The sequence below is a fragment of the Centropristis striata genome, chromosome 21 (assembly GCF_030273125.1).
Source record: "Centropristis striata isolate RG_2023a ecotype Rhode Island chromosome 21, C.striata_1.0, whole genome shotgun sequence".
Lineage (NCBI taxonomy): Eukaryota > Metazoa > Chordata > Actinopteri > Perciformes > Serranidae > Centropristis > Centropristis striata.
This window is the reverse complement of record NC_081537.1, coordinates 27419117-27442544: the sequence shown is the minus strand read 5'-3', so window position 1 is coordinate 27442544 and position 23428 is coordinate 27419117. Positions and strand designations below refer to the sequence as shown.

At 38.9% G+C, this 23428-nt stretch overlaps 1 protein-coding gene across 1 annotated transcript in view; it reads right to left on the bottom strand.

Moving 5' to 3' along the window:
• Window positions 1-23428, bottom strand: part of jmjd1cb (jumonji domain containing 1Cb) — a 145858-nt gene that overhangs the window by 24369 nt on the left and 98061 nt on the right. Inside the window, exons 4-10 of the mRNA XM_059324227.1 lie at window positions 10865-10970; window positions 10557-10681; window positions 8416-8559; window positions 7221-7262; window positions 4335-4605; window positions 2375-2932; window positions 1283-1643 (exon numbers count right to left, since the gene is read on the bottom strand). Coding sequence (XP_059180210.1) covers window positions 1283-1643; window positions 2375-2932; window positions 4335-4605; window positions 7221-7262; window positions 8416-8559; window positions 10557-10681; window positions 10865-10970 — 1607 coding nt within the window. The remainder of the gene's footprint in view (window positions 1-1282; window positions 1644-2374; window positions 2933-4334; window positions 4606-7220; window positions 7263-8415; window positions 8560-10556; window positions 10682-10864; window positions 10971-23428) is intronic.

Below are 23428 nucleotides of genomic sequence, written 5' to 3'. Positions count from 1 at the left end.
TACGTTGTATTAAAGAATAACTGGATGGGACTGCTGCAGAGATCAAATCTGGACATCTTTGGAGAGCAGATGGTCTATGAAATAACTACACCTGTGACCCTGTCCTTGTAAAAGGACATTAAAAAAGTGACACAAGTTGTAACATTCAGAACGTGACTTTAAGAAATACACTTAAAAGCTCATCTCCCATTTGAATAAAAAACAACCAACATCTGGCTTTTGTTTAAAGTGGGACAGGTTACTATCAGCATTCTTTCCCAGGACAAATGAGTCACAGATATTTGTTGGCTCTGGAAACATGACACCAGGATGAGCATGCTGATTTTAGCCCTGTTTGTGGCGCAATTTTCTACTTAGGAATTATCCAGTTGACTCAGAACCCACTCCACTCCACTCAGCCACCCTCAAAACACCCACAAATTAAGTTTGGGGCCAATCATTCAATGGGAAAGCCCAACCCTTACCTCGCGAGGTTCTCAAGAAAAACAACAACTTTTATTACACTGACTTCTTCTGCTAAATTGGGCGTCATGCTTCACATGGTAAAAGTCAGATTAAATAAATCAGCAGTTAGAAAAAATTTGTGAACTAAATTTGTAAAAATGTTGTTAATTCAGACAGCATGTGAACATCAGGTTTTTATTCAGTATACATGTGCAAGAAATCATAAATTATAGTTGAGAAGGAGAAGATGTTTATCTGTAAACTCGGCTCTGTTAAATTTAACAATATGTTGACGGAGGTTTTCCTGCAACAGAAGGAGACTGTTGAAGACTTTATTTGCCTTGTTGTCCTATAAAATGTAACTTAACTTATCATCAGACTTTTCATAATTAACTCAGTTCTAATAATAAATAGATGCATTTGTCACAAAGCAGATCTGTTTTAATTAAATCATGTTGTGTTGACATGCTGACTGGCTGAGTTGTGGGATGTTAAGCAGAAACATTACACATAAAATTCAGTTTATTTAATGCAGTTCACAGAAGAGCCGTTAAAGCTAAGATCAGCCAAAATTAAAGTCTTTCTTAAGTAGTCATATGATTTAGGAGTATCGTCTGCGTAACAGGGAACCCAGACCTGTTAAATTGAGCAATATGTTAATGGAGTCTGGAAAGAAGTTTGACTGTGAATCACCAGAAAAAAACAGAGAGGAAAACTCACCTCCTGGCAATGGAAATGGAGTTTTTTGCCTTTTTAGCTGGTTTTCCCACATTAAAAAAAACATGCTAGTTTAGGTGAAAACGCAGTGTTAAACACATTTGAAGCCTTCTGTTCTCACCTGATAACCTCAGAGGGAGCAAACTCTATCTTGTTGGCTAAGCTCCTGGCTGCTGTAATGCCACCTCCCATAATGCCCTGCTGCTGCTGCTGCTGCTGCTGCTGCATGGGAGGCTCGATATCCGTCCTGCGGCCTCCTTCTGATGGCGAGGGAGAGGGAGGGACGGGAGGCGAGGACACAGGGGAGGGGTTGAGGGGGAGGTAAGGTGAGAGGGCCGTGGACTCGGCCTTCTGGGAGGCGAGCAGCGCCGACACCGCCTCCGAGCTCTCCTGGTGCACCGTGGCCTGGGCGTCGTCTGTGATGTCGATCACGCTGCCGCCGCCCAGGTGGGCCAACGACGGCGTCTGGGACCGCGACGATGCTGAAAGAAATGATGCTGTAAGAATACTGGCTTCCTCATGTTCATCATGTACAGGTGCATCTCAATACATTAGAATATCATAGAAAAGTTTATTTATGTCAGTAAATCAATTTAAAAAAAATGGAAATAACACATTATATAAATCAAATCAACTCAACTTTATTTATAGAGCCCTTTAAGACAGCGTTAGCCATAAAAATAGAGAACAAGCAAAAACAACTAAAACAAAGCAAGTCTCATGCTGGGTAAAAACCAGTACATAAAAGTGGGTTTTAAAATGAATCTCAATTTTAAAATTAATCTTGATTAAAAAAAAAAAAATCCCACAAAGAACAAATAAAAACAAATAAAACAGAGAAAAGGCTCATGTTGAGTTAAAAGCCAGTGAATAAAAATGGGTTTTAAGACTTCTTGTCTTAAAACCCATTAACCCATGAACCCCTGAATCTTGCCTGATGTGCAAAGGTAAAATGTTCCAAAGGCTGGGAGCACACAGAATGAAACATGTCTTAATTTATTTCATTTCTTCTAATTATAATGATTATGTTTTACACTTAATGAAGACCTAAAAATGTTTAAAGTATGTTTAATATGGATGTTTAATAAAATGTTGGCCTCTGAATAGTATGTCCATCTATATGACTCAATACTACTCAATACTATATGACTTTCCATCATATTCTAATGTATTGAGATGCACCTGTATATAAGCGGTGGCATTCATGACTTACCTTTCACAGTGTTCTTGCTGCTCTCCATGCTGCCTCCCTGCACGGTGTCAGACATCAGAGGCGTCTGTTGCCGTGGAGACTGCGTGATCTGTGTAACCGCGACCAATTCCTCCTCCTCCTTCGTTGTAATTTTCCCCGTTTCCTTGACCACACCTTTCTTGCTGTCCTCGCTCACCTGAAGCTCCGCCCACGGGGACAGGCGGCCGATGAGGGACGAAGAATCATTCATTTTGGTGCCCTGCGTCAGCGGCTTCTCCTCTTCCTCCTTTTTGGAAACGCCGCTTGGTTTCACGTCGCTGCTGCTGCGAGTCTTTAGCTCGTTCTCAGAGTTGGGCTCCGAGGACGAGGAAGAGGACGAGGAGGAGGAGGATGAAGACGAGGAGGAGGAGGAGGAGCAGGAGGAGTGGGCGGTCCTCTTATTGTGGGGGTTTTCTGAGTCGCTGCTCTCCGACAGGTCAGAGGTCATGTCAGTCTTCAGCCTCTTTAGACCCGCCTTCTTCTCATCTTCCTCTCCCTTCCTGCGTTTGTTCACCGCCTGCTTGGCCTTTGACTTGGAGTCTGGACAAATGAAAAAATGACAAAAAAAGTCAATTTTTTTAACTCAAAAACACAGGTATGATTGTATTCTACCACCCCATCCTTATCAGTGATTGTAGATGTTTTTTAATATATCTGGTATTTTGATTTATTACAGTATTTGATCCAGTGATTGATGCAGGGGGGACTAACGATTAGCTGTTTCAAGCCGCGCTATTTACGCCTCTGTGACGTTTTGCCTTTAGTCTGAACGTTACAGAGGCTTGATGGAGGGACCAAGTGATCCCAGCTCTGTACCGCCTTCAGAGATAGTAACAGAGGGGTTATTTTGGTGAGATTGATTTTGTTGATTTTCCATGGTTTCCTTGATAATGATTTTGGTTATCACCAAGAAACCATGGAAAATGTCTTGATATCAGCTCTTAAAATAAACTCTTATGAGCTATTTTTGTTGTTATCATTATATTTGTCCAAACAAATGTACATTTAGTTGTACCAGGCATTAAAATAAACAAGAAATTGAAGAAAAAGGGTTGTCTAATAATTTTTTCCATGACTGTAATTTGTGCACCCAACATTCGTGTAATAAGAAAGAAAGTGGATTTTTTCCTCAGAAACATGTCTCTCACTTGAGTCCGACAGTACTTGAATCCTGTTCAGCAAAATGTAAAAAACAACTTTGCTGGAGTCTGTAGAATCTCTACGGCAAGAATCAGCACAACATGCAGTTCTTCCGTCATCATTGTTTTGAATGCGTTGGCCGCTGCTGTCTCTGTTGCTGATTGTACACATACTGCCGCTGCTCTGTTACACGCCACTACCCTCTCCTTCCACTTCATTCTGCAATGCAGGATTGCAATGTGAATGGCACCATTATTAAGCTGTTGTGGAATCAGTATGAATGTCCTAAGCCATAAAGACGGCAGAGCTTTGTTACTGCACTTTGGCAAAACGCAGCATGAAGAGTTACAGTCATGGGCGGGGCCAACACCGCTGTCAAGCTGTTGTCAATGTGAGTGTTTACAATGTCAGGTGAAAATGAGAAGACATGCGTGGGTTGGTTTTATTTAGCTCCAGTGGCCATCTGGCATACACTGACAAACCCTGCTGGACTGGCAACAATCTATTGTTTAAATGTCGTTTTTTTTTTACTTAAGATTTCTTTTAATATCTCATACTACGTGATTAAACCTTTTTTAGTGTTTGTAATACTGAAAATACCACTGTGATATACTGCTGATGGCACTAAAGAAATAGTAGACGGCAACTGCTAAGTGGAGACCTCTTCAAGCTCAGTGTGAACATTGATAAGATGATTAAAATCAATGTTTTTACAGAGTAACAGTGTAACTAAAACTGCTGCGCTTCCATCCATGTGTAGAAATAGAAATAGAGTCTTTTATTTGATGGTGGTTATCCTCACCTCTCCCTGTGGTCTCTTCTCTCCTGTCCTTGTCCTCCTCTGGAACACTGCTATCTGATCCTTTCCTCCTGGAGGAGCGAGAGCTGCGCTGCTCCCTCTGCTCCCTCCCACTGCCGCCGGGCGAGTGGTGCGATTGGCTGGCTGGCTGCTGGCTTTGCTGTGATTGGCTCTGCTGCTGAGAGGCCAGCGTCCCCTGGGAACCTTTTGGGTTGGGGCCTGATGAGGTCATGATGGGGCGAGGGCTGTTGGCTTGGGCTCGTGTGTAATGACTCTGTAAGGTTTAAAACAGTCATACGTTAGCTCATGTAATGACACATAACAGATGTGTGAACAGTAAACAGCACTGTGACTGTATGCACTCAGTGACCAGTTCATTTAGGACATTTTTACACTTTAATGTAATCCAATATGGCTGCTAAGAGGAGGAAATGCTGCTAAAAATAGCAGCATATCCTCACACAACCTCTGCCAACGCCACTGGCAACAACTGGATCTACCAAAGCACTAAAGAATACATTTAATATTAATCTACAGACTTTGTTTTGAGCAGTTTCCTGACTGAACTTATCAGGCTGTTCCATTGTTTGCCTTTACCCACTCATTCATTGTGTCCACATTACTGATGATTTAAAAAATCTCATTCTGTAAATACTTTGTGAAATAGTAAACCCTACAATAATTATGGTAGAGCCCAGCCGATATGCGATTTTTGAGACTAATGGCAATCCTGATTTTAGAGGGAGAGAATTCATTGTAAAATAATATTTACCATAGTAAGACATTATACAAATAATCTATTACATTGTCGGCCAATTCTATAAATTAAAACTGAGTAAATAAAGAATAAATAGCTAAATAAACATAATTACTGTTCAGTGTCAATTGCAGACTATTTTAAAAAATGATATTGCTTACACCATTTGTAAATCACGCCAAGCAACATTATTTATAGTGTGAAAAGTTTTAATTGCAGCATACATCATACAGCACATACACCAATACAGATATACCTTTGACAGGCCAATACTATCAGTCAACAGATATATCTGTCAGGCTCTAATTGACGCAATAGCAATAGATGTATTTGGTCAAAAATCTTGTTATATTTGATTTTTCATCATATTGCCCAGCCCTATTTGAGGGACACTTTTGCTGAAAATATCAGTGTGCATGTAAGTAAAACCAGATAACAATCTAAACAACTAAACTGCCTAAATAGTAATATATATTTAGCGATTAATCATGTAGAATTATTATGTCAGCCTTTAAAAATCCACTACCAGTCGTCCTGTAGTTTCTATGCCTCTGATATCACCTCCTTGCTTTCAATGTAATAAAGATAGGCCAAGTATAAATCTTGTAGTAGGCTTTGAATGTTCAGTTGGTCTTATTTTTTTCTTTTCACCTTGGTAAAGTAGAATAACGTGTCTCTGATGCAGGACTTGACTTGACGCTTCATGACTCAGGCCTGTCTCTGAGCAGCTGTAGAGAACAGCCTCTGCACTGATTATGAAGTCTTGTCAGCTCCATGCTGATAGAAGGTCAATGTGCCGCTCTGTTTAATTGCTGTTCTGTGTTTCTGACCCTGTCTGGGACATGCCGGTCATTTATAAACATGCTGAAAATATTTGTCAGCCACCTTGTAGCAGAGCTGGGCGACACATTGATTTTTTATCATTTACACCACATGGTTTGTTCCCTTTTGCTCATTTCAATCCTTAATTTATTGTTAAAGTAAAAGCTAACTTTTAAATAACTTCTTTGTCCTTTTTAGTTTTACTTTTAAGAAAAAATATATCAAAAATTTGATCTGAGATTGTATTTTTAAACCACTATTAAATGATACAAACTGCCTTTTTGTTAATGCCCAGATGGAAATTACATTGTGATAAATAAATACTGGGCACCTTGATAGGAGAGTTAAACATCATGGTCAGTCTGGTATAGTGAGAATAGATCCTGATCAGCCCAGTTAAATCCGACAGTAGTTATTTGTTAAAGGCAGAACAACACTTTTACCAATATTAAATCTAACCTTTCACACCAAGCCTGATCTTGAACTGGCCTTATGAAGCACATGGATAAAGCTCCGACTCACACATCAACAGACTGGGATGTAGCTTTTTGTACTCCGTGTATGAAAAGCTGAGTGTAGCAGAGGAATCGACCACTAGATGGCAGTGCAGGCAGGATTTTTTTCCTGGGTGAAGTTACTTTTTAAATGAATATTTCACTTTGACATTTCATCTCCAGCTTGCAGCAGACATGTATCAGTGTGAATCCAACAACTACTGTCTGGCTATGCACCAACAGTTATATAGTTTTCCCTGTAACTCTCAAAATCTTTCTTTATTCAAAGAACTGTTGTTCCTGTTTCATATAGACTAGTCTAGGTAAGTTATTTGGATATTCTTTGGTGCATACACTCAGAGATATATTGTTTGAAACACAGGTCAGAGAAACAGTTAATGATTTAAATATACCGGAGACACGAAGATTGCTTGGCGTATCTTAGACTGCTTCATCATTAGCTTGTTATGTTAAACCTCGCAGTTTAACAGATTACAGCACTGTGCTAAAGTCTTAGGCAGGTGTGAAAAAATGCCTCGAAGAATTGCTGCTGGTTTGAAGGCAACGTGTGGTCACACCAAATATTGATTTGATTTAGATTTTTCTTCTGTTCACTCACTCTGCATTTTGTTAATAGATACAAATAAACTATTAACATTTGTATTTTTGAACGCCATTCTTATTTTACAGCATTTTTTCACACCTGCCTAAAACTATAATCATAATATATGCATTTTTGGGGGTTGACTGTCCCTTTAAATGCTTTTTCTTATTTTGTAGTGGAATGTGGAAAGTGGGGGTCTGGGTTGGGGGTACCTGAGTGCTGCCAATGGTCCCACCGGGTCTCCCTCCAGCCATCTTTAAAATGACAAAAAAAATGACAAAATTACATATTGAGAAAATGTGGGACAAGGAAACATTTTTACATTTTCAACAGAGCAGCACCAATTCTTTGCTGGGGGTGGGATTATAGTGACCAACAAGACCAACTAAAGCTCATATAATTAATTTGATTTTATTGGTCATTGCAGTGTGATAGATATCAGGTAACCTGTGCTAGGTAGCTAGTTACTTTGTTGTAAGCCTAGCAGGCTTACAACAAAGGTCTTACATTCATTGTTAAAAATGCAATAACACTCGCAAAGCCAGAAGCATGTAGTCCACCATTTCAGTATTTTTGTTTTTAGTTTTACTCAGCGTCCCAACATTTTTTCAACCAGAATTGTATATGCATTACTTTTTCTGGCAGAGGTCTGATGGTGCTTTGATAACAGAATGACATGACCTGCATAAACTGTTGCTGGCTGTTTGATCTGAGGCTTTATTTAAATTGAAGGGCAGCCTTTTTTTTCTTAAACTAATTTCTAACCAGAAATGTACAGTGTTAGGAAACTCTTACTATTTGTGTGCATCCAGTGTGTGTGTGTGTGTGTGTGTGTGTGTGTGTTCTTGTACTTCCTACATAGTGATGACATTTTTGCAAAGTGAGGACATTTCGGCCGGTCCTCACTTCTTTAAAGGCTTTTTTGAGATTTCAGACTTTGTTTTAAGGGTTAAAGGTTACATGATAAGGACAATTAACTGAAACTGTATTGTGTGGTTACAAAACTAACTGAAATTATAGTGAAAATGTCCTTCGTTTTCATCTTTGTCAACTTTTTTCATACATAAAGAAGATGGATAAGACAAAGGAAATAAAGGCAAAATTTACTTTGACCTCTTTTAATCTCCCACCAAACAAATACCCCATTACAAAAAACTACAACTAATAAAAACTAAACTAAAACTAAAGCATTTCAGAAAACAAATACGAAACTGAAACTAGCAAACTCACTCTAAAAACTCATTAAAACTACGGACGGATTTAAAACTAAAACTAATGAAAAATTCAAAACTATTATAACCTTAGCAGGGAATTCATTATTACAATGAGGGCCCTCATAAAGATAGTACAAGTACAAGTACAAGAATGTGTGTGTGTGTGTGTGTGTGTGTGTGTGTGTGTACTCACATGGGCACTGTTGTTGTTCTGGCTGGATCGTGACCTTCGTCTGGAAGTGATGCCGATGTTTTCTCCTTTCAGCAGGGAGTGGACCACATCGTCCAGAAAGGTCATCTGGATCATAGATGGATCTACGTTCTGAGGCTCTAGCACCTGAAGACACACCAGATTCACTGTTTACTGTCCACATGTCAACAGGCTCTATTAGACATTATCAGCTCCTGGTTTCAAGGTTTCACTTCCACAGTGGAAGTGTTGACTTTTCTCCACTACAAAGATGTATGCAATTTTCATCAACTAATAAAAACAACAGTTCATGAGAATGTGAAACAGATGAATTGACGCACAAACTAATTAGTGTCTTAAGTCTCTAATCATAAATTATTGTAATGAAAAAAAAAAGTATTGATTGTGGACTAAATTAATCTGTAATCCCACTGCATATGACCACAGCCAGTGGGACAAACAACTGGGACGAACTACAAAAACAAGCAGGCCAAGGTACGTTAGCCAACCAAAATTACATTAACCAAGGGAACCAATGACCACGAGTGTGGAGGGAACGTTGACACTACTATCAGATGGCTGTTCTTGGTATTAGCTGATCAGTAGGAGTGAGTGCAGGATTCATGTCCACTGGATTTTGTTCACAGCCGGCTGCCCTAACCTGTTAACATGGGAGCCGAAATGTATAACCAAGAGGTTCTGAGATGTGCTGCTCATGTTGGATGATACAAGACTTTCTATGGAAGAGGATTAGAGCCAGGTCGGAGAAAAAAATAATGAGGGAAGGAATGCTTTTTAAACATTATGCAGTCAAGAAAAAAGTTGAAAAGTCGAGAATAAAGTCATATTTTTCTTCGGTAAAGTTGGAAAGACAACCACAGATTGTCTGTCCCGTGTCAGTAAGTCATCAGTGGAACATTGTTTTCTATCTGAACAGTTAGCTAGACTGCAAGCTACAACCTGATTCTCATCAATGTCATAAAATGAGCAATAACCATAATATTTAAGGGTGTAAAACTAAAATCCCCCTACATATGAATGAGATATTCTTGGTAGTAGTTAGTACAACTATTGTTTTGGGATAATCTACTTTTATGTCATTTATGCGAAATCTTTAGACATATATTAAACGTATTGAGGAAAATCAGGTTGTAGCTTGCACTCAAAGAGTTGACTTTATTCTCCACATTTCAACTTTATTCTCAAAGTGCTTCATGAATTTCTTTTCCTCCTCTCATTATGTTTTTCTCCTACCTGGCCCTAATCCTCTTCCGTTACTTTCTCTAACACACAAGAAAAAATGCTCCAGGTCTGCTTTAAAATAAATAGCAGTACAGACTAATTTTAGTCATTTGCCTCAAGCTTCCCTTTACATAATGCTGTGTTTATTAATGGGGGGAGGTCATTTTTGTTTTTTGATGGTTTAAGGGCCGGTTCCAGCCCGGGGCTGTATGATGCCGATGTGTGGTCTACAGTCTGGTATAAACGGACAAGAACAACAGCTCTAACAACGGCAGTAGAAAAAATCCTGACTAAAATTTGACTAAAATATTTACTAATAAGTGACTTAAAAAAACTTAAATAAAATCAAGCATACCTTTTTACCAAAACTTGAATACACATCAGGCGTAAGAACTAAAACCAGTGTTGAGTTTTTCTTTTACCATATGAACTGTTGGTGCAAAGTACTTACTCATTTCTGTACTTTTATATACTGGTGCATCTCAATACATTAGAATATGATGTAAAAGTCCATTTCCAGTAGTTCAAGTCAAACAGCCCCAACCAAGTATTGAGTCATATAGATGGACATACTTTTCAGAGGCTAACATTTCCATATTAAACATACTTTTAAAAATTGGTCTTTTGCAATATTAATTTTATTCTGAGACATTGAATTTTAGGTATTCATTAAATGTAAGCCATAATTATTATAATTAGAAGAAATTAAATAAATTAAGACATTAAATGTTTCATTCTGTGTGTAATGGATCTATAGAATGTGTTATTTCCACTTTTTGAATTGAATTACTTACATAAACAAACTTTTCTATGATTTTCTAATTTATTTGAGATGCACCTGTACTTCATATACTACGTGTGTGTGTGTGTGTGTGTGTGTGTGTGTGTGTGTGTGTGTGTACCTGGTCATTCATAACGACCATGTTTCGACTGAAGAGGTCGTGGTGTGTAATGATGCCAGTGAACCACTGGGTGGCCGAGTCTTGTCTGTACACACGCACGCGGTAGCCATTCAATGAATATGGACCTGGAAGCAACAGGAAAAGGTTCAGTCAGTGTTATTGTCCAGCTGTTGGAAGTATAAAACTTTACTACAGGCTCATCATGTTGTAAGACTCTCTAGCTACGGCAGAGGCATGACTGAGCAGACGAAGCACCGTCACAATGTTACACTTTACACATCGTAAAAACTGTGATATAAAGAGCTTACCTTGCATAAAAATCTCCTGGACCTTCTGGTCTTTGAGCCAGCCCCTCACTTCTTCATGGAGCTGATGGTTGTCCCTTAACACCGGGTTCTGACTGTCCACCTCATCCTGAAAGACACACACACACAAACACACAGGAGGATCAGCATCAAACACACTGAATCACACATTTGTTTAACCTTGTAAACCTCAAGATGTTTCTCTGGCTTTAGGAATATCGATATGTTTTGTCATGGTATTATTTGTCAGTTTCTGTACTTTTTCCTTGTGACTGTGTAGAGCACTTTGGTTGTCAGACTGTGTACATAAATAAAGTGACTTTTGCTCCCTTCACATTTTACTCACTGTTGTCCTGAACCTCTATGGAAAAAGCACAATTATGGCTAGGAGAAGAAAGAACTCAAAGATGTATTCTGTGCAGTATAGCACAGTAATGATGTCATTAATAAATAAAAAACTGTTTTGTTTTTTTCAGTTTTGATCAACTTCGATCAAGAGAAAGCTATTTTTTTTTAGTTCAAGCTGGGAATAGGATTGGGCAATATCTACCAAATTGGCATATGCCGCTGTCCACAGTGAAACATCACGATGGACGATCATATTGTCAACACAAGTCATCCAAACTGATCAAATCATACACAAAACAGACACAAAACCCACTACAGTGGCTATATCCACCATTAACCATCATCATCATCTTGTTAATTCTATCACCAGAAATGATCACATAGACAGAAAATATAAGTGCATTTTCTAACATTTGAATTAATTCTCTTCTACTTTAGATAGCGTCATTGAGTGTGCGGCTTCAGTTGCACTTGCATCAATGCACCTCAAACATGCACCCAGGTGTTGGTGCTGGTGGTGAGAACTTTAAATTCACGATGCTGGGCTCAGTGGTCGATGACTGGCAGCCACCGCAACAGACGATGGCAGTGTCCATCAGCCTAACCCGAGCTGGGAACAAACCATCCAGGTTCTAAAACACTTTACCTACAGTAGAAATGCTCTGAATGGTTTGAAATTAGGTGTGCAAACCAGAACAGAACCAATTCCATGTTGGTGGAAAAGAGATAGGAGAGAAGTCTGGGGGGTTCAGGGCCCTGCTCAAGAATACCTTGGTGGGGGCAAGCATTACTTTTTCACTTTTTGCACCTAGGCATGGGGATGGAAGTATGACTGGTCTTTAATCCACCATCACCCTCAAAACAGTCAAATTATTCAAAGGTATCAGTTATCATCAGATATAATAAGAAACTTTATTATGAAGCATTATGAGGTATAATTATAACCTTAAGACATGGTTTGAGGAAAACAAACACAAGTATTCCAACAGAAGAAATGGGAACAAAGCCTGCTGTGCTGCTTACCAAACTGACTAACAATGTTAGTGAAGAGCAGCAGCAGGGTTTCTGTTGTGCAACTGGTAGCGATCGATAATGAAATGCACACAACACAAACAAATTTTCAGATTCTAATGCCGGAAATCTAATTCTGATTCCCGTTGGAACAATTGATTCTATGAATACCACCATATAGTAACTGACAGAACACAGCACAGATAGAGTTCACTACGGGACAAAAACAAATCGATGAAAGAGACGAAACTTTGCTGCTAGTGTGTTTGTTTCACACATCAGAGAAAGTGAATCACCTAAAGAATTAAGAAAGAAGTCGAAAAGACTGTTTCGTTGTAACGAAAACAGATCACAAAACACAGAAGAAGGATTTTAAAATCATCTTTGACGCACACAAAGCAGCCATACACACAAAGCTGGCAGATGACAGAGAGAGGAAGAAGAAACCAAACCACAGTCGCCACACTGGAAGCTCACTCAGCTTTACTGCTCTGTGTGTGTGTGTATTTCTGTGTGCGCACAGTTCAATTGAGGTTATTTTGGGGAGTCTGCAAGGTGATGCATCACAGGTGACTCATGCATCAACAGGAGGGTTTGTTTTCCATCTTCTCAGAAAGAAATACTGAGCCATAGGGCTGTGACAGTTCTGAAAGTGAGACTGAGCTATGACACGAGACCGCAGACGTTTGTGTCTTGTGTCTTCGTCTTCCGTGTCTCATGAATGCAGCTTTATGTGTTTCACAGAGACATGCTGCCTGGACATATTACAGATGGGGGGCTGGGGGGCTTGTGAATAACAACCCCAGGCACACTGTGTTAAAGAAAGGATGGTTAAACCGGTTATCAAACTTTTAGCCCCAGGTCTCCTTCCATAATATACATATATCTTTGTGACTGGAAGACACTGCAGACACTGCTGATTCCTGCATATGGAAGCGAAGCTGGACCAAACAATAAAGGATTAAGATATGAATGTATCTTTATTAGTCATATTGCCCAGCCCTAGCTAAAAAAAAAAATGGAGTCTGAACTGAACCATTTTTCAAAGTCGAGGTGTGAACCAAACCATGCATTTGGACAATAATTACACCTCTAGTGAGTAGTCGAGTTGTTTGAAAGAAACCTGCCAACTCGATTATCTGTAACGTTAATGATCTGTAAATTAATGATTAATCGCTGTATGCATATATGCACAAAATAAAAGATATATATACAGTACTATGCAAAAGCCTGTTTTGATAACGGGCACTTTTATTTTGAAAGGATAAAAAGAGACTTGATCCTGTCCATCGTAAAACTAAATCAACTGAGATTAAACTGTAAAGATAACATCAAGGAGGCCCCCGAAGCGGCATGAGGTTAGTTTTCATATTTAAATGTGTTTTGTTTTTAAATACGTTTTGGATCAAATTTAACCTAGTAATTCATACTAGGTTTAATTTTTGCTAGGTTGATACAGTAAGCTAGTTTTGCTCAAATAATACTCTTGTATTATTGTGTAAACTTGTATTTCTGTGTGTTTTATAATTGTTATTGAAACATTCAGTTTGCAAACTGTAGCTTTATCCAACTTTATTCTCAGCTCATTGGCTTATTGCCGTACGGCTGCAGAACTGTAGTATATGACTGACAGTGTTTGGTCAATGCCATTTTGTGATTTTGTGGGCAATGTGTTACAAGAATGATTAATGCTATAGTGTGTATGATGTGAATATTTTGGACATAAGAAGCTAGTATGCTTTTGTCCCTTTAATACAAACAAGTAATAATAGGCTTAATGGTATATGGTATGATAAATCTTAAAGGGACAATAATGTGTTTGCACCTCTCAGTGCTTGGGCCCTAATAATTACTTTTGAAATTAAATAAGTGAAGTGAAGACACTGGCCTTATGAAGCCAATGGAATGTGAATGTTTGAATGCAGACATGCACTGCAAATGTAGAAGAGGACAGCGGATGAGAAGCCTTGAGCAATCTCACCCCCTGCACGAAGCGTGATTTACTCGCTCACTCAGTCACTTACAGACCTGTGTGTAGGGCTGACCTCAGCGGGCAGCCAAAAAATAAAAACGTAGGTCTGAACGAACCATTGATCTGGCAGGGATATGGCTGGCCTTACTTGGTCAATGTGATTTTGTGGGCATTGTGTTCCAGGAATAGTTAATGGTAGTGTCTATTATGTGAATATTTTGGATATTAGTAGTTAGTGTGCTATTGTCTCTTTACAGACAAGCAATAATACGCAGAATTATATAATATAATAAACATGGTTTCAGTTTGAATCCTTCATCCTCTCAATCATCTCAGTTAGCTGAATGTTAACTAAATAAAAAGATAAATATCCCTCAAATTCACAAAGATATGAACTAAAATGTATAGAATCAAACTTGAGAAGTCACACGTCTAAATATACATCTCTATCTCAAAACACAACCCATCTGCAGCTCATATGGGGAACACATGAAACATACTGAAAGGCTTCAGATGCTTCAGTGCATAATGAATGTCTCCTCACAATGGGGAACTGCAGGAGTCAAACACAGACGGGGAGGCCAGGAGGAGAGGAGAGGAGTCCACCGCTTTCATTTCAGCTTCCCCCCTCTCTCTATCTCTCTATCTCTCCCTGTCTGTCCGTCTGTGTCAGTCTCTCGTCTCTCCTTTCGTCCTGCTGCAGTGTTCTACTTTCCCAGCCTTGTTCAGCTCTAAATTAAACCAGCCTACACACTAAAAATAGCACAGTGGAATGCAGTACTACAGAGGTCAGCATAAACGTCTCTGATGTATTCCCACAATTTGTCGCTTGGATGGTTTCTTTTACCACTGCTACATGAAAGACACACAGCTCAGTCTCTTAATAAATCCAGGTCATTTTAAACACAGTTGCAGTTAATCAATGGATGTTTGAATAGAATATTAGTCTTTCATTTTCATTTCAATGATTCTTAAACGATTACGTTAACCCTGGAATCACCTGGACGCATAATTATGAAGAATTAAAGTCTGTCATGATAAAAAGATAACACCTCTGCTAAGTATTTCTAATATTCACTTACTAAATCTATCGTAGTGATACACTCAGTATAACGACGAGATGTTTAGCAAGGTCACTAGAGATCACCCTGCTTGAAAATAGTCTACTTTCTAATGTTTTGACTTTGTTTTACATGCTTCACTGAAAATATACTGTTTGCACTAACCGGAACATGAAAAAAACACTACATTCTGGCACCTCAACGGAACTGGGAAGTCATGATTGACCGCACCGAGACCAACAATCATGTGAGAAAAGATTCTCAGATGTTGGTCACAGAGGTTGTTAGTAGAGGCTGAAAAAATATAAATTGGTAACATTTTATAGCATTTGGAGGTAGGGCTGGGGGTTATGGACCAAAAGTCATATCCCGATATATTCAGGCTGAATATCAACATATGATATACATCCCAATTTTTTGATCGCAAAGTGAGAGTAGTTTTATCGATATATCGCCCAGCCCTATATGCCTATAGCCACTTTTTTTTTCAATACTGGCAATACTTGGAAAATGCTGTATATATAGATTCCATTTTATTACAATTTTTGTACATTTAATCAAAGAAAATCAACTTGCATTTTTCTTTTTGGGTTCACCGTACTAGTATACATGATTGTCCTGTTTCCATACAGGTGCAGGACTTTTATGTTGTAGTGAAAAATGAGGCCACGGTGAGTTAAGGCACGAGGGATAATCTGAAGGAACCCTGCCAACACTGGGACAGAAGGATCTACTAAAGGTGATGTGAGTGGAACTTCTGCACCGCCACATAAAGCTCTCACTTTCCTATTCTGTAACTATGTTTAGCTTTACTTTGATAGAAAATAACATGCGTGTGAGTCTATTCCTGCTAACACCGCTGAAATCTATTCTGGCTCATACTGTTGAACTGTTTAGACAGGATACACACAGAGACTGTGTTTCCAAGGCAACATGGTCACCATGACCACCAATTTGTCTGATTTCATCAGACTGGAGATAAATAAAATATGAGTGGAGAATCAAGAGCATGAAAACAAAGATTCAACATAAATTCCAAATGTCATTCAAGCATGCCATCAGTTTAAGCAGAGTTAGAGAAACCCTTCTATCATATACAGTATGTTATTTTATACAGCATATAATACTAATATATCAATTGAGAAAGAGTTAATAGACAAAATAACCAACATAAATGTCAGTTTTGACCATCTGAGCACACTGCAAAACCAACTTCAAAGCCATAATCACTTTCATATAAAATCCAACACTGCAACAAAGGCCAAACACAGTCACAGAAATGAATAGATAGCATAGTATAAACAGTACAGTACAGACAAATGTATACCATCTCATGTTTAACATCATTGCTCAGACCTATGTAGGGCTGGGCGATATGGACCAAAAGTCATATAAGTGAGAGCAAATGTTTAGTCAAAGCCAAATATGACATGTCAGAAGTAGTTTTATTGAAACCGTCTATTTATGTGAACATAAATACTGTGTAACAACAGGGGTACATATCACATTTATAAATACATCGATATATTTTTTTAATTGATATATCGCCCAGCCCTAGCCCTAGGTAGAATTTAACACCACTCCTGTATCTAAAGTCAATACCAAGAAATACAAGAACTAAACTACGTAACTTTTCTTAACAACTGCAAAATGTAAAAGATATTCTCATTAAGTATAACAACCCCTGCCTGTGATGCTGAATTGAAAGCATGACAGAACCAAGCATGGTGTGAAACCAATCTCTGGTTCTGTTTTGAAAAGTCATCAAGGACAGGACAAGCTGATCATCAGTGTATAAAGAGAGCTTCTTCAATAGGGAAATGGGGTTTCTTGTGTGCTTTACAAAACTAATACACATACTTTATGATCTACTTATTGTCTTCAACCTTTTCCTTGGACTGTTTCTAAGACTCAAGTCTATTTGTTCCATGTCTGCTGTGAATACAACAAAGGGCTGAGGCAAACACACCAGAGTCACACAAGGACAACTTGTGCACCAGATAATTAGTAACATAACAAATATGGCACACATTCACATATATATGGAGGCAAAGACAGATGGCTTGTTAAACACTTCAAACACACTTCCTTTCAGGGACAATGCTCGTTGCCATGGAGACACTGAGGCTGAGGCATGAGGGAACAAACACAGCGAGAGTTTCTGATTATTATTCTTTTAGCACTGATGATCATATTGTTTCTCTGGGACTAATGTTGGGCATGTGTGTATGCATGCATGCTGTGTGTATGTAAGAGAGACTTCTTTCAGGTGTGAGGAGTGCAGTACAGTACAGGCTGAGGATTGGCTGGCTGCTGGTCATGTTTATTTTTACTCTGGAGCTGTGGCCCAGTGTCCATTTCAGACACAGTGTGGATGTAACACGATGTCCAAAGTTAATTTTAGAACAGGTTGTTGTACAGATTTCTATAAACGAGTCTGACAAACTATTCTGATCGTTATAATGATCATTAACAGCAAGTTATTGTAGTTTTTGTCGCAGTGAAACCATTGCCGAATGAATGAATTGATGCAGACGGGAACTGACACAAAACATATTTTAACAACCTAAACAAAGGCCCACCCTAAAAATGTTATACCTGTTTATGTGTACACTATATTTAGAATATGTCCCCTGATTTTTGTTGGTATCCACAGTTGTTCCATTTGGCACTACTTTTTCTCAACCGTAAAACTCTGAATTATCCCTTTAAGGCAACTACGGGGTGTTGTTGGGCACAACTCTGAGCTTAGCCGTTCTAAAATCACTGTAAACCACAGCCTCTTATGGCTTATTGCTCAAGTCTACTAGTTTTTCTTAGCTAAAGAGGTAAAAACACAACATTTGACTGGCAGCCTACCACAGCCTGTTGCTACAACATGAAAAGTATGTCGATGCATGTATTAGGGCTGGGCGATATATTGATTATAAAAAATATATCAATACATTTTTAAATGTGATATGGAATTAGACCATATCGAATATATCAATATAGTTCAAATTTGTGCAGTGATCCTTGCTCCAGGCAAGCTGCTTTATATATAAATGCTGCCCTTACTAGGGTTTGTCATATTTAGTTCTTCTGTAATGTTCGCTATTCTTTTCTCATATACATATATTTATTTCAGAAAAAGATTGGCCTATTTTATTTCATAGGCTATTTTTATTTAGATATTTTTTCTTATTTAAATGTGCACTTTATGGATCTTTGATTTAAAAAAAGGTTCTCCTGTTGTTATACAGTATTTATGTTCAGTTAAATAAACGATTTCAATAAAACTACTTGTGACATGTCATATTTGGCTTTGACTTTGACTGAACATTTGCTCTCACTCTGCGATAAAAATATTGGGATATATATTGTATATCGATATTCAGCCTAAATATATCAGGGTATGACTTTTGGTCCATATCGCCCAGCCCTAGCATGTATGCATATAATGTACATATATTGAAAATAAAAATAAGTAGAAATATTGTTTTTCTGCATCAGTATCGGCCAAAATCCTGCACAAGCCTTCGCTGTTGCAGCTTGACATGGGACACAATCAGGCAGATCATTTCCCTAAAACCAACTTACAACTCGCAGGTTTTCTAAAGAAAGTCACAGTCAACTGACTCATTATAAATTATACAGATTGGTGTTTGTTTCTTTTAGAAACCCAACCCAAGAAGCCAGAGAAAACACCCACGAGTTTTATTTGTCCTTTGCAGAAGTTATGGAATTTATGTTGATCATCTAGCACTGACAATTGTCACCTGTTAAAATGAGATGCCTGTTGTTGGTAGTTAGTGAGCTAGCAAACACATGTAAGGCAATCCCTCTATATCTAGCAGCAGTGTCAACTGACACCACAAGTGTCTCTGTGAGCGTGTGTCTAGGTAGGTGTGTGTGTGTGTGTGTGTGTGTGTGTGTGTAGGCACAGGATTTGTTGTCAAAGTAACGTGATACTGGGATGAAGTATGTGACAGCGGGGAGGAGGGGGCAGGGTGAGGATTCTTAGCCGTGTGCATGTGTAGTTTGGTCAAACTGAGTCAGCACTCACAGTTTTATTCTCCACCTCCTGTCCTTCAGCTTCAACACACGCCACAACTTTCTAGCAACACACACAGACGTATACTCACTCACACAGACTTGAGCAGCAGGCTGGGTTGGCCCACTAAACAGTGACTTCATTGTACAGTTTATGCCAAACAGATTGTAGCCCCCTCCTTCTCCCTCCCTCCTCTTCCTCCCTCCGGTCTTCCTGTCCAACTGGAAAAACAGAGAGGGGAGTGGCCACGGCTTCACTGCTCCGAGTGTGTGAGAGAGAGTGGAACTGTTTTTACTGCTCGCTGAGGTTCAAAGGTCTCCAGAAGAATAGGCAGCTCTGTGCGAGCAGTGGTTTAAGAATGGAGGAATCTGTGTGCGTGTGAGTGTGTGTGAGTACATGTCTGAAGCTAGTAGTGCCAGGAGGGTGAGGCTCCCACTTTCCTCCACTTGAGATGGGTGATGGTACTGCAGATGTGGGGGACTGCAAAAGTGTAGGAGTGTGAGTGTGTTGTGGTTGTGCAGCAGCAAATAGTAATTGGGCAGTGTTTGTTACTTAAACAAGACTATGTCAAAGCTGAGTAAATGACTGACCAAGTGAGGTCAGTGCGATTTTGTGGGCAGTGTGTTACAGTCACAGTTAATGGTAGTGTCTATGATGTGAATATTTTTGATATAAGTAGTTAGTATGATTTTGTGCCAATAGCACCAACAGGTAATACTATGCTTAATGATATAGGAATAAACCTTACAGCCAATCCCCAGTGGGTGATTTACAGGTCACGGAGACCCCGCATGTTTTTTACACTTTAAGTCTATTTCACTGGCTTTTAGTGATGGGTTTTCTGCATATACAGCTGTTTAAATCACACAAATATGCTTGCACAAAATTACTTGATTTTCACACATTACGTGCCACCAGCACGGAATTCGGAGTAAAGAAGTGGTCATTTCAGGTAATTTTGTGAAACAGCACACACGTCATTATACATACATGCATGGTTCATGGTTGTAAAAAAGGCTGCAGTTTTGGTTAATTCAGGCTACAAAAACACTGACCTAGGTTTAGGGCAAAAAAACTCCTGGTTAGCCGTTATAAAAGACAGTTTAAACAGTTAACAAATGTACATAAATGCCTGAAGTGAAGTAGTTACGTTGGTGGAGTGAGCTATGAAAGTTACGTTATTGTGATTCACAAACCGTGAGCCACAGAATTTTCGTAAAAACACTTAAGTTATGTATTTAAAAAAAGTAGTTTACTTTTGTTTTCACATGGAGAAAGTAAGCCATTTGTTGATTTCTTTCAATGAAGCTGACATGAAAACTATTGAATAAATCAGTAAATTTGCTGTCAGTCAGCCTGATGATGTCAGGTTAGCCAGCCGCTAACTCATGTTTTCTTCACTCACACTGAAGAACTTCCACACAGACAATATGATGCACTGTGTGTGCATGTTGGGTGTGTGTGCAGCTGTGACATTAGGTGCATCTGTAAATCCAATCAGACCCTTTAAAGTATAATATGAGTGCTGTTATCAAAGCAATAGAGCGTTCTACTTCTATATGAATTAAAGTGATGCTGGTGCTAAAATGTGGTGCTCTCAACAACTGAACGGTATATTCCACAGTGCTCTGAATTTACCAACAGTCCGGTTTGTGCCGGATCGATGTTCTATCTATGCCACTGTGTATGTGACGTGCATGTTAAGTGTGTGTGACTGTGACGTTACTGTCCTTGCAACTGAAAATGCATCTATTATTCTGCTTTTTATTTTCTTAAATAACTGATTAATCTTTTGGTCTATAAAATGTCAGAAAATTGTGAAAAATGTCCATCCAAGTTTCTCAAAGTCCAAGTTGATGTATTTAAATGTCTTGTTTTGTTAGTCTTAAACCCAAGAATAGCGGGAAATCTCAATATTTCACTCTAAAAACAATATTTACTGCCATTTTTGCATGGAAAATAATGCATGAAGACAACTAATTGTTGCAGCTCTAGAGTGAAATGCAAATCCATCATGTGGTACAAGTGTGTAAATTTGACAGGCAAATTAATCAGGCATGGGTCTGTGTATCACTGTATCACAAAGTAAATAAAAGACTGTATCTGATCATGTAAGATCATGTGTTCCGTGTTGCTGAAGGCTGAACTATGAATAAAAACCTCCATCTGTAGTACGAGTCTCTGTCCCACATAAACAGTGTAGTGGAACAGCTTTAACAGAGTGTTCCTGAGTGTGATGTAACCATCTTGTTTTAGTGAGCCTGGACTAGTTAGTTTCTCTGCTCTGTGTCTGAGCAGCCATTACATAATACACTGTGTTTACTTTTACAAGTTTCTCTGTGGTGTGTTTTGTCGCTGGACTTTAAATTGTTTTGTTTTTGTGTAGAGTGAAGCAAAGCCTCTTGGTTTCACAAAGTCTGAAGCCAATTAAAGGTTGAAAGCTTAACAACTGGGAATAAAACTGCTGTGGAGACAATAAATTGTTGCATCACGCAATCTTGCAAATACTATATATTGATCATGATAGAAAAATTATTTACTTTAGATCAACATAGACTGTGCTCTCCAAGCCAATTAATAGCTACATCATGACACTGTGGATTAAGAGATCCATTAAACATTACTTGTTCTTGATATCCTCACTTGTAAGTTAAACATTTACAGTACCCTGTTACACTGTAATGACACCGCCTGGTTCTTGCCACACTTTAAAGGATCCAGAGTTGTCCCTGTGTGTAAGTTTGTAAGGTCACTTTCACATATAGTCAGGTCAAGTCAGGTGGACTCGTGTGATTCAGTAGCGAAGTTGCAACATTGTTGCATTTTTCATTTGGTTTGCTTCCACACTGTGCTGTATCAACTGCACCAAGCATTGTAAAGGAATGTCCTTCATCTATTGGACAGAATCAGGGGTACATAAACATCACTGGAGGCCCCTCGGCTACTGAACTTTATGGCCCCCCCCATCCAGTAAAAAGCCTGCTACTACTGTGTCTGATGTTGATTCTCAAGTTTCTGCCAGAATGCACTGTGTTTTGGTTTGTTTCCTTCAGACTGTGTTCTCACCTGCAGTGAACCGAACTCGGTATATATCGTCTATAATAATATTGTTAGCGTTGTTTTGACGATATGCAATTTTACATTATCAAGTATTTATAATATCTCAAAAATAAAACAAACAAACTGATGTTTCCCATTTAATGTCTCTACATTGAAGTTTAACTGGGAGTCTCTTGAATTCTTAAGTTTAAATAAAATAAACAAGAGCTGTTGTTCTGAAACATTGTGTCCATCCATAGATGTCCTGGGAAGTACGAACATTTTTAACAGCTTTTTTTTGGGTAAAGAACTCCCATCCTTCAAAGGATGTCGTCAGATTATAGTTATCTGAATTTTTTTTTGAATAATTGAGATATTTTATTTTGCCCATTTCGCCCACCCCTAATTCAGACCACTGTTTGTCAGCGGACCAGAGTTCAGTTATTTGCATTCACACCAGCAAAAAACAAACTAACTATCTGACAAAATGCACCAGAGTTCATCTCAAGCGCACCAAAAGACTCAGTCGAGCTAAAGTCAGGGTTATTCCAGACTTCAAGGAGAGACAAGGCTGTCACTGTCACAGATATCAGGTGTGTGTGTGTGTGTGAATGTGTGTTTTAGAGAGGGAGAGTGTGTGTCAGCCTTCTATAGGAAATAGGACAAGACACTGGGGATTATGCAGACAGTATCTTGCATCAGACTCGGCTATAAAACAGCACGGCGAAACACACCATGTTGTGCATACTGTAGGGCTTTTTAAATGGACCACATTATCACTTGTTAATGAGTGGTTTTAAGCCTTTGCCATTTGTCGATGTAGGTACTAGATGTGATGAGAGTGTGTGGATGGAGCATTAAGTTGTAAAATTTTACTCATTTAGCGGATGGCTAGTAAGCTAGCTTGTTTGCTAATTCCACCGTGATTTCATGCAACACTGGTTGCAGAAAATGAGCCGAACATAGCTGTAAGTCGTAATTCTGCACAATCGTGAGGAAGCATCGAGGCAATGCATAGTCAGTCACAGCACAGTAGGAAAGGGCTAGGCGGGAACAGAGGAGAATGGCCAGACTGGTTCAACAGTAACTCAAATAACTGTTAC